Source organism: Oryzias latipes, chromosome 16 (assembly GCF_053564925.1).
Source record: "Oryzias latipes strain Hd-rR chromosome 16, Olatipes_Hd-rR_3.1".
NCBI classification, from domain to species: domain Eukaryota; kingdom Metazoa; phylum Chordata; class Actinopteri; order Beloniformes; family Adrianichthyidae; genus Oryzias; species Oryzias latipes.
The window spans coordinates 36,111,863-36,124,917 of record NC_136252.1 but is presented as its reverse complement, the minus strand read 5'-3'; the positions used below and the strand labels follow the sequence as shown (position 1 = coordinate 36,124,917).

Genomic DNA, 13,055 nt, shown 5'->3' with positions numbered 1-13,055 from the left:
TCTAGCGGTAGATGATCGGCTGGACAAATTAAGGACCTCATAGTCCCTTACCAACCAATCAGAACACTTCACTCCCTAAATGCAGGACTGCTTGTGGTTCCTAGAATTGGTAAAAGTACGGTTGGAGGTAGAGCGTTTAGTCACCAAGCCCCTGTTTCATGGAATAAACTCCCAGCTCATGTAAGAGAGGCCGACTCAGTTTCTACATTCAAAGCTAGACTGAAAACATTCCTCTGTGGACAGGATTATTGTCAGACTAGTTAGTATTCAGAGATTATTTAACTTAATGTTAGTTTGTTTAAATTAAACTTAATAATAACTATTTCTTTTAAAAGGCTGCTAGAAGTTGAAGCTGGGGTAACTATGGTACACTGGGGTTCTGTCCTCTTTCCTGTTTTTACTTCTACCCTTCCTCTCTTCTATTCTTGATCATAATTTATCATTTAGTTCTCCATGCCTCTGTTGGTGCAGTGATTCATGTATTGTCCCTCTTTTCCCTCCTGGGGAGTGGGAGTGCTTCCAGACTCCAGTTGTTTCATCCGTGCTCCAGTTCCTGACCGTTTACCTCGTCTCTGCTCCTGCTCCTACACCTGGCTGTGGTTCCTGTCTCCGGCTCGACTCGCGCCTTTGACTGTCCCGATAACCACGGCTGGATGAAGCTCGTCTGCTGGACTTTTATATATGTAGTTGTAGATTTAGATAAGTTAATTCTTCTCTAAGATTTCTGGTAAATCGCTTGTCCGTCCTGGGGGAGGATCCCTCCTTCATGTGGGCACCCCTGAGGTTTCTTCGTTTTTTCCGGAATCCGTTTTTTTTGGGAGTTTTTCCTTACCGCGAAGGGGGGTCTAAGGGCAGGGATGCCAGTATAGCTTAGTCAGTTTGTTAGTTCATTTTAGTATTTTTCTATTGAACTCTTTGTATTCGTGATCCTTTTGATTTCATGTTTTACTTCGAAGCCCATCGAGACGACTGTTGTTGTGATTTTGGGCTATACAAATAAAATTGAATTGAATTGAACAAATGGCCCCCAGTGTTGTTTTCTCTGAGAACGCATAGAAAACGGCATCCGTCCACCAAGATGAAATCAAGCTGTACTTACCTGATACCCAGAAAAGATGGACCTCTGTGAAATAAGGACTACAAGATTCTTGCTTCTGTCTTTGCAAAAAGACCTCAATCAGTTCTAAACTCAGTTATTGCAGAGACACAATCGGGATTCATGCAGACACATCTCCAATAACATGTTCTAGATGTTCTAGATAACTCACAGCTGATCTCTGATGATAGTTTTATTCTCTTTTGAGACTTTTCCAAAGCGTTTGACTCTGTTCAGGTCTATCTTCATAAACTCATTTTGGCCCCTTCTTCTGTCCTACAGTGGAAACCCTGTATGCTAATGCTAACTGCTCTATCAGACTGAAATGGTTCCTCCCCCTGAGACCGTCTTAATAGAGGAACCAGAAGGGGGGGGGTCTAACCTCACCTGGGGCCTCATTTCTAAAACTTTGCGTAGGATTTGCGTCAGAAGTGGCGTACGGATGAAACATAGGACGTGCGTACGCACAGAAATATTGGGATTTATAAACCGTGCGCACGCACATCCTACGCATCTTTCCCTTAATAAATCACAACCAATTCTAAATGCAGAGCAGCTTTTGTGGCCTCATGACACGCCCATAGTTGCCCATAAATAGTCCGTGAAACGCCCACAAATGAATATTCATTGATTGTGAAACCATGGCAACACAGAGAGGAAATCAAAAAAACGTAACTTCACTCAATGTGAAGTAGAAGTTATCGTTGGCGAGGTGGAAAAGAGGAGAAAAGTGTTGTTTGGAGGGCACAGTGTGGGCATTACTAATGCCAAAAAGGCACGTGAGTGGCAAACGCCGTTAACGCTGTAGCCTCACAACCTCGGACCGTGGCCGAAATAAAAAATAAATGGTCGGACACCATAGTCCTAGTGTTGTCAGGACTTGAAGTGGGACTGGCACGGCGTGGTTCCTCTGAGTGCTCCTCTGTAACGCCGGGCCCAAAAGCCCGCAGAGGTCCAACAGGACGGCTGGAGGAAGTCGGAACCGGCTCATAAGCCACTCGTCCTCGTTTGCCAGCAAATCTTCTTGCTGTCTAAAGATTGTGCGTCATTACGCATTGTGATGGGGCATTTTATTTCCCTCCATTTAATTACATCTGACAAGCTACAGATGTCGGTAATAATCCACGTGGAAATGGGAAATTGATCAGCAAATGTAATTTCTTGTTGCTTTCTGAATGGCTGAGACATACGCCATACATTGTTTTATCAAAAATAAAACAAACTAAAGGCATATGCATGAATACCATAATTCTGTAGCTTATGAAGAAATGTTTTACTATGAAAACAACTTTCCCCAGTGGACAATTAATATGTCTGTCTGTCCAGGACACATTGAGGAGAATATCAGTTTTGGACATTATTTCGTTCTGTTAACTATATTATTTATGAGGATGAATTGCACAACATGCCAATATTGCAGAACATATTTCACTTTTCTTTCTGCAAATATGTGTTCATTTGAATTTCTGTTGTAATTTTCGTTTGATCTTTTTTGTTTGTTTCACTGCTGATCGATCAAACGGGTGTTTGTGTAGCTGTTAATTGTCAGACTTGCTTTGTGAAGTCTTCATGTTATTTCTGAGAGGCAGTATTGTCATTTTCACTTTCACGTGTTTCTTCCATCTGCCGACGGCGTCGCCGTTTCTCATTTCACCCGTTTTTGTGCGTACGCCTGGGTCAGAGCGTGAAGGACCGCACATTTTCCCCTCAAGTTTGCTTTTTATAAATCTCAACTATTGCGTAGAGAGTGATTTGCATTTAGACAGTCAGACTCTTCAATCTATTGACCAAAAGTTCAACTCCATCTGGAAAAACCGTGTTCATTATTTTAATAAATCTGTATGAATGAACTCCTATGAAAAAGGAGGCCTGCATTTTCTTGACTTTACTACTTTAAATAATACTTTTTACCTAAACTGGATTAAATCATATTTAAATAATCCACTCTCCATGTGGAATATTTTCCCTCATCATGTAAGGGAAAATATTCGTAACGTAACTTTTCTCCATTTTCTTCTTCTTTGTTATTATAATTTTGACAAAATCCCAGTGAAACTTTCTGCTTTTCACAGATTCTTCTTTCTTATTTATAAACACATTTTTCCCTCATAACTTTTCTATTTGGAATAACAGATATATCCTTTCCAGGAACACATCTTTATTTGACAATAACTGCTTTTATAATCATATCCTATGGAGGGTCGGCTCTTTAACCTCAGAGGTTAATTACTCAGATATGAAGAATTGAACCTTAAATGTAACCTGCCATAAAATTGGAAATTTATCTAGAATATTTGGTAAGTTTCATTTTCACAAATCAGGATTTTCTTCGTCACAACTTTTTTCCCTGTAATAACTAAAAAATAATTTACGAACCATTTCTAATATAATGAACAAAAAGCTATCCGTATTTATGAAAACTTTCTTCACATTTTCAATGTTTTGTAATGTGTTTTACAATATTTCTTTTTAATATAACTCATCTCCTGGCATTCCCGTTGTCATGGTTACTGTTTATGTCCTGCACTCTAGTTCTACATGTTCTGAACAATAAAGCATTAAATCAAATCAAAAACTACCATCGAATCAGTTTTATTTGGAAGGGACACCTCCTGAAGCCGGAAGTTTATTTTGAAAGTTTCCGCTCGGTGAGCCGCGGTTCGAGACCCCCCTCCCCCTCACCCTCATGGCGCTCCTGCTGCTCCGCAGAAACGCCTCCATGTTGCTCCGTTAGCTCCCCGCTAACGTTCGATGCCGCGCGGCGGCTCTCCCGCGCCCACGCGGCTGCGGTGACGCTGTACGGTTCCGGTTCGGGTTGTCGGTGCTCTCTCGGGGCCGCGCAGAGCCGGTCAGACGAGTCCACTGCCTGACAACCGAGTCCGCGCGCGACGTTGTGGGTGAAAGGTCGCGGCGCCTTCAGGGACTGTAGAGAAGCTCGGAGCGGTGGGTTTCACAGAGGCTCGTTCTAAACGCTTTATTGAGTGAAACATGACACAGGTGAACGACAGCAGGGCTTCACCCCAAAACTCGGCTCGGTTCTGAAACTCTGGATCACCAAACACAGAACCACCATCACAATACACATTTACATCTGCAACCGAACGCAGCGCTGCTGCCCCCCCCCCCCCCCCCCCCGGTCATCAGAACTCTGGGTAATGTAGTGTAGGAAGCATTGAAGCTGTCCTCAGTCTATGTGCAGATGAATGCTGAGGCTGCCGATTGAAGTCCTCAGGCTGGTTCCGGTCTGCTGGATGGGCGGAGCCCCATGACCTCTGCTCCTTCACGGCAGCTCTAGATTTTCTCCACGTAGTTTCCAGGAAACATGCCCTCTCTGCCCCGCAGCCGACCGAACCACCACCCCGACGGGTCTGCAGAGACACAAATGCTGCTGAGGAGCGGCCGTCCCCTACCCACAATTCTCTGCTCTGACTGGAGATCAGAAAAACCAGACTATCAGGTCCTAAAGACTTTGGAAGCTGCTGTCTGTACCTTCGGTGAGAATCTCGATGACATCACTGGCGTTGAAGCTGAGCTCATCCGTGTCCTGGGCGTCATAGGCATAGAGCGCTCTGCATTGGGGGGTTCTGGGTTTTGGTTTGGGTCGACCCGCCCCAGGAGGAGGTTTTACTTCCTTTGAGCGCCGTCGATGCAGCCTGGAGGTGAGGAGAAGGACAGATGATCAGAACCTCAGACACATGAACCGGATTCTGGATGACACCTAAAGGGGGACAGGTACTAGAGTTGACTCCGCCCACCTCCAAACCCCCCTTAAAAACAGCAGTTGGACGGGTCAAATTAAAGTTTGAAGCCGGGCCACCTGGCAGTTCAAGAAACTGAAAAATGTCATCGTAAAGCTAAACTTTTTAACACGGAGCAGTGACGACACCGGCCTCTGATGGTCTCTGGAGGAACTGCAACATCGTTTACTTCCTGGTTTGGACCAAGCTCGAGTCTGGAAGGATGGAGCTTCAGTAGGAAAAGACCCGACTCAGCAAAATTTGGTGCTAGAGAAGCACTGCTCAGCCCGATTAGCCGGGTCAAGCTGGTTTGGACTGCTGTACAGCAAACGCTCTGGTTGTACTGGATCTGGTTCTGGTGGACAGGCTGGCTTACCCTGCAGCTCCCTGGTCAGGAACCTCCATGAAGCCCATGTCCTGTTGTCTTGGGAGCTGAGCGCCATGCCGAGGCTGGTTCTGGAGGCGTGGTAGGGTGGGTTGGTCCATGCTGGATTGCTGCCTCAAGAGGGAGCCTCTGGAAGAGTTAGGCCGGCCCCTGGATACTCCACCCCCTCTGGGGTCAGTTGCTAGGGAGATAAGGTCATCAAAACTGCTTGAAACCACTTCAGAACCTGAAGCACTCCTGTCAGTTACCTGAGCCTATCTGGCTGGTGGGCGGGGCCTGGCTTCGCAGGTAGCGGCTCTTGCGGTTGTCCTTCCTTGTCGGTCCTGCGGATCCAGCAGGAAGTGATGCGGCACTGACAAAATGCTAGAAAATTCTGGATTATGAGAGCCAGAACTTACTGGAGTTCTTGGGGAGACCCGGGCCAATGGAAACCTGCAGGACCTTTCCGCTAGGCTTCAGAACCGCATCATCCCCCTGGCCCTTCTGGAACTGGATCTCTCTAGAACCTGATGAGCCAAAGGGGCCCCAACCCCCCTTCTTCACCTTGAAATCCAGGCTGGAGGGACAGGACAGAACTGTTAGGACCAGAACTTTGCATCAAGAGTGGACTCTCAGATTGCTGTCCTGTCAACAGACAACCACCTGTCTGACTCCACCCTGCAGCCACGCCCAATTAAAGCAGAAACTCCCCACAAAGAACCCCGCCCCCGACCAACACAGACCCAATAGTCTCGCACGGATCACTGCCCCACCCACAAAGCTTCAGACAGACGCAGTGGAACTGTCTGCCGTGTTTCCATGGAAACTGGAGACATGCAAGCAGACAGACAAGCAGGCAGGCAGACAGACAGGTGTCATACTGACATGTTGTTGAACTTGAGCGGCAGCTTCTTGTCGGTTCTCTCCTGGAACCTCTTGACCAGCAGACTGAGGAACTCGGTCTTGAAGATGCTCTGCAGAACGCTGTCGTACTCTTCCTCGTGGATGATGAAGAAGTCGTCCTGCAGAGTGCTGATCAACACAAACCTGAGTCAGGTTTTAGGTTCTGGTTCCAGTCTTGATTTATGCACGGTGAAAAGTGTTACATGGAGAAAGCTTCAAGCTGAACTGGGACAGAACCGAGTTAGGCCCTGACCCACCTGGAGCAGCCAAACACCGGGATGCTCTTTGTGGACTTCATTCAACACTGTGATCCCCCATAAACTGGTCCACAAACTCTCCAATCTCAGACTCTCATCCAAGCTCTGTTCATGGATCATGGACTTCCTGACCAACAGGCCTCTCAGAATGTCAGGATGGGGGGACTGACGTCTGACTCCATAATCCTGAGCACAGGCACACCACAGGGCTGTGTGCTCAGTCCAGCCCTCTTCACACTTTTCACTCAGGACTCTGCTCCCATCCACTCCTCCAACACTATAGTGACATTTGCAGATGACACTACAGTGGTGGGCCTCATTATTGACAATACCGAGACCTGGTACAGACAGGAGATCAAACACTTGGAGGAGTGGTGTCCAGCCAAAGATCTGTTCCTCAATCCCACCAAAACCAAGGAGGTCATTATAGACTTCAGGAGGACCAGGAGAACAACTCAACTCCCACTCCACACCAGAGGGGAGGAGGTGGAACAGACCGACTCTGTCAGGTTCCTTGGCATGTATATCTCCAAGAACCTGACATGGATGCTGATCATCTCCAAACTGGTGAAAAGGGCCCATCAGAGGCTGTTCTTCCTGAGGAAGGCGGGTCTGGCTCCGGGACTTCTCAGACAGTTCTACAGGAGCACCGTGGAGAGCCTCCTCTGCCGGGGCTGTACAGTGTGGTACAGCAGAGGAGAGGAGAGACCTGTCCCGGGTGGTGAAGAGAGTGCAGAAGATTGTGGGAGCTGAGCTTCCAGACCTAGACACAGTCTATAAAGAGCGTCTACAGAGAAGACCGGGCCATCAGTATGGACAGCAGCCATCCTGGACAATCCCTGTTTGTGCCGCTGCAATCGGGCAGGAGGTACCGGGTTTTAAAAACAAGGACAAAGAGACTGAGATGCAGCTTCTACCCCAGAGCTGTAGTCTCCACCCCCCCTGCTTTCCATATCCCACGGACTTAAATCTTATTCATCACAGACACCCCTCAGTACAACACACCACTGAAAGTGCAATAAAGCTATTTATTTATCAAGACATTTTTATTTAAAACTTCTTAACGTTTTTTCTGATTTTTTATATTCTTATATTGTTTTTATTCATTCTTTGATGTTTACTTCTTTCTGACTGAGTGCCAACAGAATTTCGCTGTAGAAATAGAATGACCATAAAAATATTTGAAATCTCTGAAAGAGATACGGTGCTAGACTGTGGAATCAAACCCGCAGCCCCTCAGTACCAGGACAGACACTCATGGAGAACCTACCTCAGAGACACAGACTGGACCTTGTTGAGCTCGATCTTCCTCTTCAGAACCTCACAGATCTGGCCTTTATCTGGACCTTGCTTCACTTTCTCTCTGCCGATCAGGTAGAGGAACTTTGGGGTGAGGATGAGGTCCTGCTTCACCGTCTGAAACGGAACCAAAGAACCTCAGAGAACCAGCAGCAGAACCTTTTGGGCCCAACACCTTTGGTTTTCCCTGCAGCAAAGGTGTTTCCTTCAGATAAGTCATCAGTCAGCCAGTGGCTGGACACGCCTCCTGGACGGATCCGATGCACAAGAACGCTGCCTGGAACCAAGAATGAGCATAAAGAAAGGGAAACGGCGGCTTGAAAAGATGAAACAAAGGAAAAGCAGGAAGGTGTTCCCCTGCTCAGAAAATGGACTCAGAAAATCTCCTGAAACGCTGAAGAAGATAATCACGGAGAACAATTATCATCCGGATGAGTTAATGAGGGATGAAACTTGTCTCTTGTGGAGGGAGCGACCCTCAAACGGCACTGCAGGACCTCTGGCCCTAAACGGATGAAGGAAGAATGGGCTCCTGGTTTCAAGGCTCAGAGAGACTCTCCTAATGTTATGAAGGACACTGTGCTACAGTCTACTGCTCTGAGTAAAACACTATGTTGAGCAATGTTCCAGTGTTCTAACGTTTTACAAAGCATCAGAAATGTTTCAGAAGGGTTTTGGAAGAAGAAGGATCTGCAACGGACATTCTTCAGCCGCGCGAGGGTGGGGGGTGTCTCTGGTATCTAACCCCCGCAAATACAAAGTTAGGAGTAGAAAAGGAGACAGGAAAGATCCAAAGGAGAACCAGCAGAGCAACAAAAATTCAGAAAACAGAAACCGCCATGTCAACGACTGGATAAACCCAACGGGACCAGGAGACAGAGACGCAAATGAGGGGGCGTACGTCCAGCCACTCACCAGAAGGAGGGGCGTGGCCACCCAGGTAACATTACAGGTGTGCCGCTGATAGTGACACAGCCCAAAACCTTCTGAGTGAGGCTGCAAGCCAGAAAGACATGAAGGTAGACTTCCTCTTCATCCTTTCCGGATGAGACGCAGAGAACTGGACTTTTTTATGGTGGAAACCTCACCGATTGTCTCTGACTTTAGAGACCACTGCCGGCTTCCCGTCTTTTAGGGACTGGTTTCTGTTTACATTACAGGACATCAGATTCCTCAAAAGAGACACCGTGATCCAGGGAGGCTAACAAGTCCTTATTTTGCAAGTTCAAGTCAAGCCCAGTCTTCGCATCCAACTTCAAGTCATAAAACAGTTAAAAGCAAATTGTCACGAACCCTTTAACCACGGAGCTTTAGCTCCAGTGTTGACGGTCTTTCCATTGCCATACTATTTAACTGTTTACGGTAATAACGTCATTCCCACCGATCCTGAAGATATGAAACGCTGATGTTCAACCCTTTGGAGTAGTGACGCTTTTACATAACCAACAGGAATCAGCTGATTCTGATCCAGAGAAAGGCAGCCGTCTAACCATTTTGGTAGGTCAAAGGGTGTTATGTAGTTGTCACCGGCGACATCTCTGGTGTTTAAGGGCTAAACAGCTTGTTGGGTAACAAAAAAAGACAGCTGGCATTTCTACGTTCTCAAAGCTGTTAGATCTGACAGCAATGCCGTCAAGTCCAAGTCCCCCCTCTGCTGTGATACTGTAAAAGTTCTGACTGCAGAAGGACCTCCTGTTGAGCCGGTTCTTCAACTATGTCTCAGCTCTAACTGGGTCACAAACAGAACCGTGTGTTTTACCTTGAATCTGCGGTTATATTTCACCACCACGTCTGCAAAGTCGATCCTCTCTCTACGGCCGACAAACTGCCTGATCTCAGGGTGGTTTTCGGTCCCAATGTAGTCGCCTACGAAGTTCCTGTTGATGCTGTTCCTGCGGCGTTCCTTCTTGTTCAACAGCACATCAGAGGCTGAGAGTAGAGAAGAGTTCTGGTCCGGATCAGGTGACACAAACAGGAAGCCTCTCCAGAGTCTCACAACTCCAGTCTCACCTTCTTCCCGCATCTTGACGTACTTCCGGACAGCGATGTGTTTGCGCCACGCCTTCTGAATGACGCGAGCGTATCCGTTGTACTTCCTCTCCCTCATTTCCTCCAACAGGAAGAGCTGCAAAACAGAAATGAGCATCTTCCTACAGAACCAGATCCCGGACTTCTCCAGGTTCTTGTGAACAGAACCTCAGAAGTTCACAACAGAGAGATTGTATTGTGTTTCATACCGACTCTGGAGCTTTGATGAAGACTTTGGTCTTGCCCAGTTGGTACTGGTCCTGGTCCATGTTGACAGAGCTTAGGAGGTGTAGGACCCCACGGCGCTCCTCTCCCCTCCAGTGAGGCCATGTTTCCTTGGTGAGGATAGCGTACCTGAAGAAACATAAGTTCATGCTGGTATGAAATAGAACCTAGTGCTAATTTTGACCAAGAATGATGCCTGACCTCTGCAAGAATTTGTTGAAAGGACGTCGGTAAGCATATCCCGCTCGCCGGACTCTGATGTTCTCTCTAAGGCCCAGGTACTCCACCTGGTGTCTGACCCGGTTCTCCTCCCAGTCCCGGGGGCGTTTGGTCTCATTGGGTTTGATGCAGCGAATGTAGTGAGGAGTGCACTTCATCAGGGTCTGGACCAGACTGTTGGCTTGTTTCTGCAGAGGAAAGGAGGAGTCTGTTTGGTACCACCTGACACAGAAACCTTTCCTCAATGTTTGTTTCATTTTCTGACCTCCATCTCACCTTAATCTTACTGCTGGCAGTGGTGGGCCGGCCTCTTTTCTCAGCCTCCAGGCTCTCCGGGAACAAAGCTCTGATGAACGGACTTTCCACAAACACACCGCAAAGAGGTCATCATGAGGTCTTCACACAAACACGTCAAACCTGATCTGGTCTGGTACCTGAACCTCTACCTGAACCTTTTTGTTGCTCTTCGTACCTGAACATTATTTTGCATCCATTAACAAACGCCATGGACCGACTTTTCCACAAGCATGTCAAAAGTCTATGGGGTGATCCCCCATGTCCTCCTTCATCCACGAACCTTCTCTTTTCTGTAGCTCCACCCTCAGCATCTTTCCACCATCGTCGTCATCACTGTTCCTCCTCTCAAACGTCTCCATCTGCTTCCCTGCATGGATCTCCAGAGCATCCATGATCTGATCCTCTGATGGATCCATTCCTGATCCATCCTGGTTCTAAACAGAACCTAAGCATCTTCAGCTCTGCCTCCTGTCTCTGAACCACCCACATGGCTGCACCTTTGGTCCCACCTTCCTCCACCTGCTCCAACCTGCTTTCAGACGGCTGCTCTCCCCACAGTCTGCTCCACCTTTGCTTTAATGCTTCACCGAGTCCTAAAATCCTCCACTTTCTCCTCCTCCGCTTCCTGTAATCTCACCATTCCTTTAGAGTTCTTGTCATTTACACACAAATTCTCTGTCTCACTGCAGCTGACCTTTAATCGTCTCCTTTTCAGAACAATCCAGAACAATAAAATGCTCCTCCACCTTTAAATGTTCCTCCACCTCTCTAAATGTTCCTCCACCTCACTAGATGTTCCTCCACCTCTCTAGATGTTCCTCCACCTCTAGATGTTCCTCCACCTCTCTAGATGTTCCTCCACCTCTCTAGATGGTCCTCCACCTCTCTAGATGTTCCTCCACCTCTGTAGATGTTCCTCCACCTCTCTAGATTGTTCCTCCACCTCTCTAGATGCTCCTCCACCTCTAAATGTTCCTCCACCTCTCTAGATGCTCCTCCACCTCTCTAGATGCTCCACCACCTCTCTAGATTGTTCCTCCACCTCTCTAGATGGTTCTTCTACCTCTCTAGATGCTCCTCCACCTCTTTAGATGTTCCCTCCACCTCTCTAGATTGTTCCTCCACCTCTCTAAATGTTCCTCCACCTCTCTAGATTGTTCCTCCACCTCTCTAAATGTTCCTCCACCTCCCCTAAATGTTCCTCCACATCTCTAGATGTTCCTCCACCTCTCTAGATGCTCCTCCACCTCTCTAGATGCTCCTCCACCTCTCTAGATTGTTCCTCCACCTCTCTAGATTGTTCCTCCACCCCTCTAGATTGTTCCTCCACCTCTCTAGATGCTCCTCACCCTCTAAATGTTCCTCCACCTCTCTAGATGCTCCTCCACCTCTCTAGATGCTCCACCACCTCTCTAGATTGTTCCTCCACCTCTCTAGATGGTTCTTCTACCTCTCGAGATGCTCCTCCACCTCTCTAGATTGTTCCTCCACCTCTCTAAATGTTCCTCCACCTCTCTAGATTGTTCCTCCACCTCTCTAAATGTTCCTCCACCTCCCCTAAATGTTCCTCCACCTCTCTAGATTGTTCCTCCACCTCTCTAGATTGTTCCTCCACCTCTCTAGATGCTCCTCACCCTCTAAATGTTCCTCCACCTCTCTAGATGCTCCTCCACCTCTCTAGATGCTCCACCACCTCTCTAGATTGTTCCTCCACCTCTCTAGATGGTTCTTCTACCTCTCAAGATGCTCCTCCACCTCTCTAGATTGTTCCTCCACCTCTCTAAATGTTCCTCCACCTCTCTAGATTGTTCCTCCACCTCTCTAAATGTTCCTCCACCTCCCCTAAATGTTCCTCCACCTCACTAGATGTTCTTCCACCTCTCTAGATGCTCCTCCACCTCTCTAGATGCTCCTCCACCTCTCTAGATGCTCCTCCACCTCTTTAGATGTTCCTCCACCTCTCTAGATTGTTCCTCCACCTCTCTAAATGTTCCTCCACCTCTCTAGATGTTCCTCCACCTCTCTAGATGTTCCTCCACCTCTCTAGATGTTCCTCCACCTCCCTAGATTGTTCCTCCACCTCTCTAAATGTCCCTCCACCTCTCTAAATGTTCCTCCACATCTCTAAATGTTCCTCCACATCTCTAGATTGTTCCTCCACCTCTCTAGATGGTTCTTCTACCTCTCTAGATGCTCCTCCACCTCTTTAGATGTTCCTCCACCTCTCTAGATTGTTCCTCCACTTCTCTAAATGTCCCTCCACCTCTCTAGATGTTCCTCCACCTCTCTGCTCCATGCACTCAGGTCACAGTATCATCTGCAAGCATGATGCTCCTCAGAGGTTCCTGTCTGTCACACCAACAGAACATCTCACCACTGTCTTACAGCCCTCATCCATGTCCTAAAGAGCTCCAATGTTCTTCTTCCCTGCGACTCCACAAACCACAGTGCCTCTCTCTGTCAGAAGTATCATCCAGTTCTGAACCTTCAGGCTGCAAACCTGATGTCAATGAGATGGGAGAGCGAGCAGAACCAGAACTTACAACTGGCTGCCCTGCATCAGCTCGATGATGTCATTGAACAAGACGTCGCGGTTCCTCTCACAGAAGCCGTTGACATCGTAGGACACC

At 47.6% G+C, this 13,055-nt stretch overlaps 2 protein-coding genes across 3 annotated transcripts in view; both read right to left on the bottom strand.

The window, feature by feature from the left end:
• Positions 1-4,015, bottom strand: part of prune (prune exopolyphosphatase) — a 28,509-nt gene extending 24,494 nt beyond the window's left edge. Inside the window, exon 1 of one of the 2 annotated variants that reach the window (XM_023964236.2) lies at positions 3,779-4,015. In XM_023964236.2, coding sequence (XP_023820004.1) covers positions 3,779-3,817 — 39 coding nt within the window. In that variant the 5' untranslated portion in view covers positions 3,818-4,015. The remainder of the gene's footprint in view (positions 1-3,778) is intronic. The other variant, XM_078933737.1, reaches the window with a different exon arrangement.
• Positions 4,016-4,044: 29 nt separating this feature from the next.
• myo1eb (myosin IEb) overlaps positions 4,045-13,055 on the bottom strand; it is a 15,965-nt gene continuing 6,954 nt past the window's right edge. Inside the window, exons 15-27 of the mRNA XM_004086681.5 lie at positions 12,969-13,054; positions 10,405-10,486; positions 10,111-10,316; positions 9,894-10,038; positions 9,667-9,781; positions 9,416-9,585; positions 7,628-7,773; positions 6,083-6,229; positions 5,617-5,774; positions 5,467-5,541; positions 5,210-5,399; positions 4,586-4,749; positions 4,045-4,464 (exon numbers count right to left, since the gene is read on the bottom strand). Of these exons, the coding sequence (XP_004086729.1) occupies positions 4,388-4,464; positions 4,586-4,749; positions 5,210-5,399; positions 5,467-5,541; positions 5,617-5,774; positions 6,083-6,229; positions 7,628-7,773; positions 9,416-9,585; positions 9,667-9,781; positions 9,894-10,038; positions 10,111-10,316; positions 10,405-10,486; positions 12,969-13,054 (1,761 nt within the window). The 3' untranslated portion in view covers positions 4,045-4,387. The remainder of the gene's footprint in view (positions 4,465-4,585; positions 4,750-5,209; positions 5,400-5,466; positions 5,542-5,616; positions 5,775-6,082; positions 6,230-7,627; positions 7,774-9,415; positions 9,586-9,666; positions 9,782-9,893; positions 10,039-10,110; positions 10,317-10,404; positions 10,487-12,968; position 13,055) is intronic.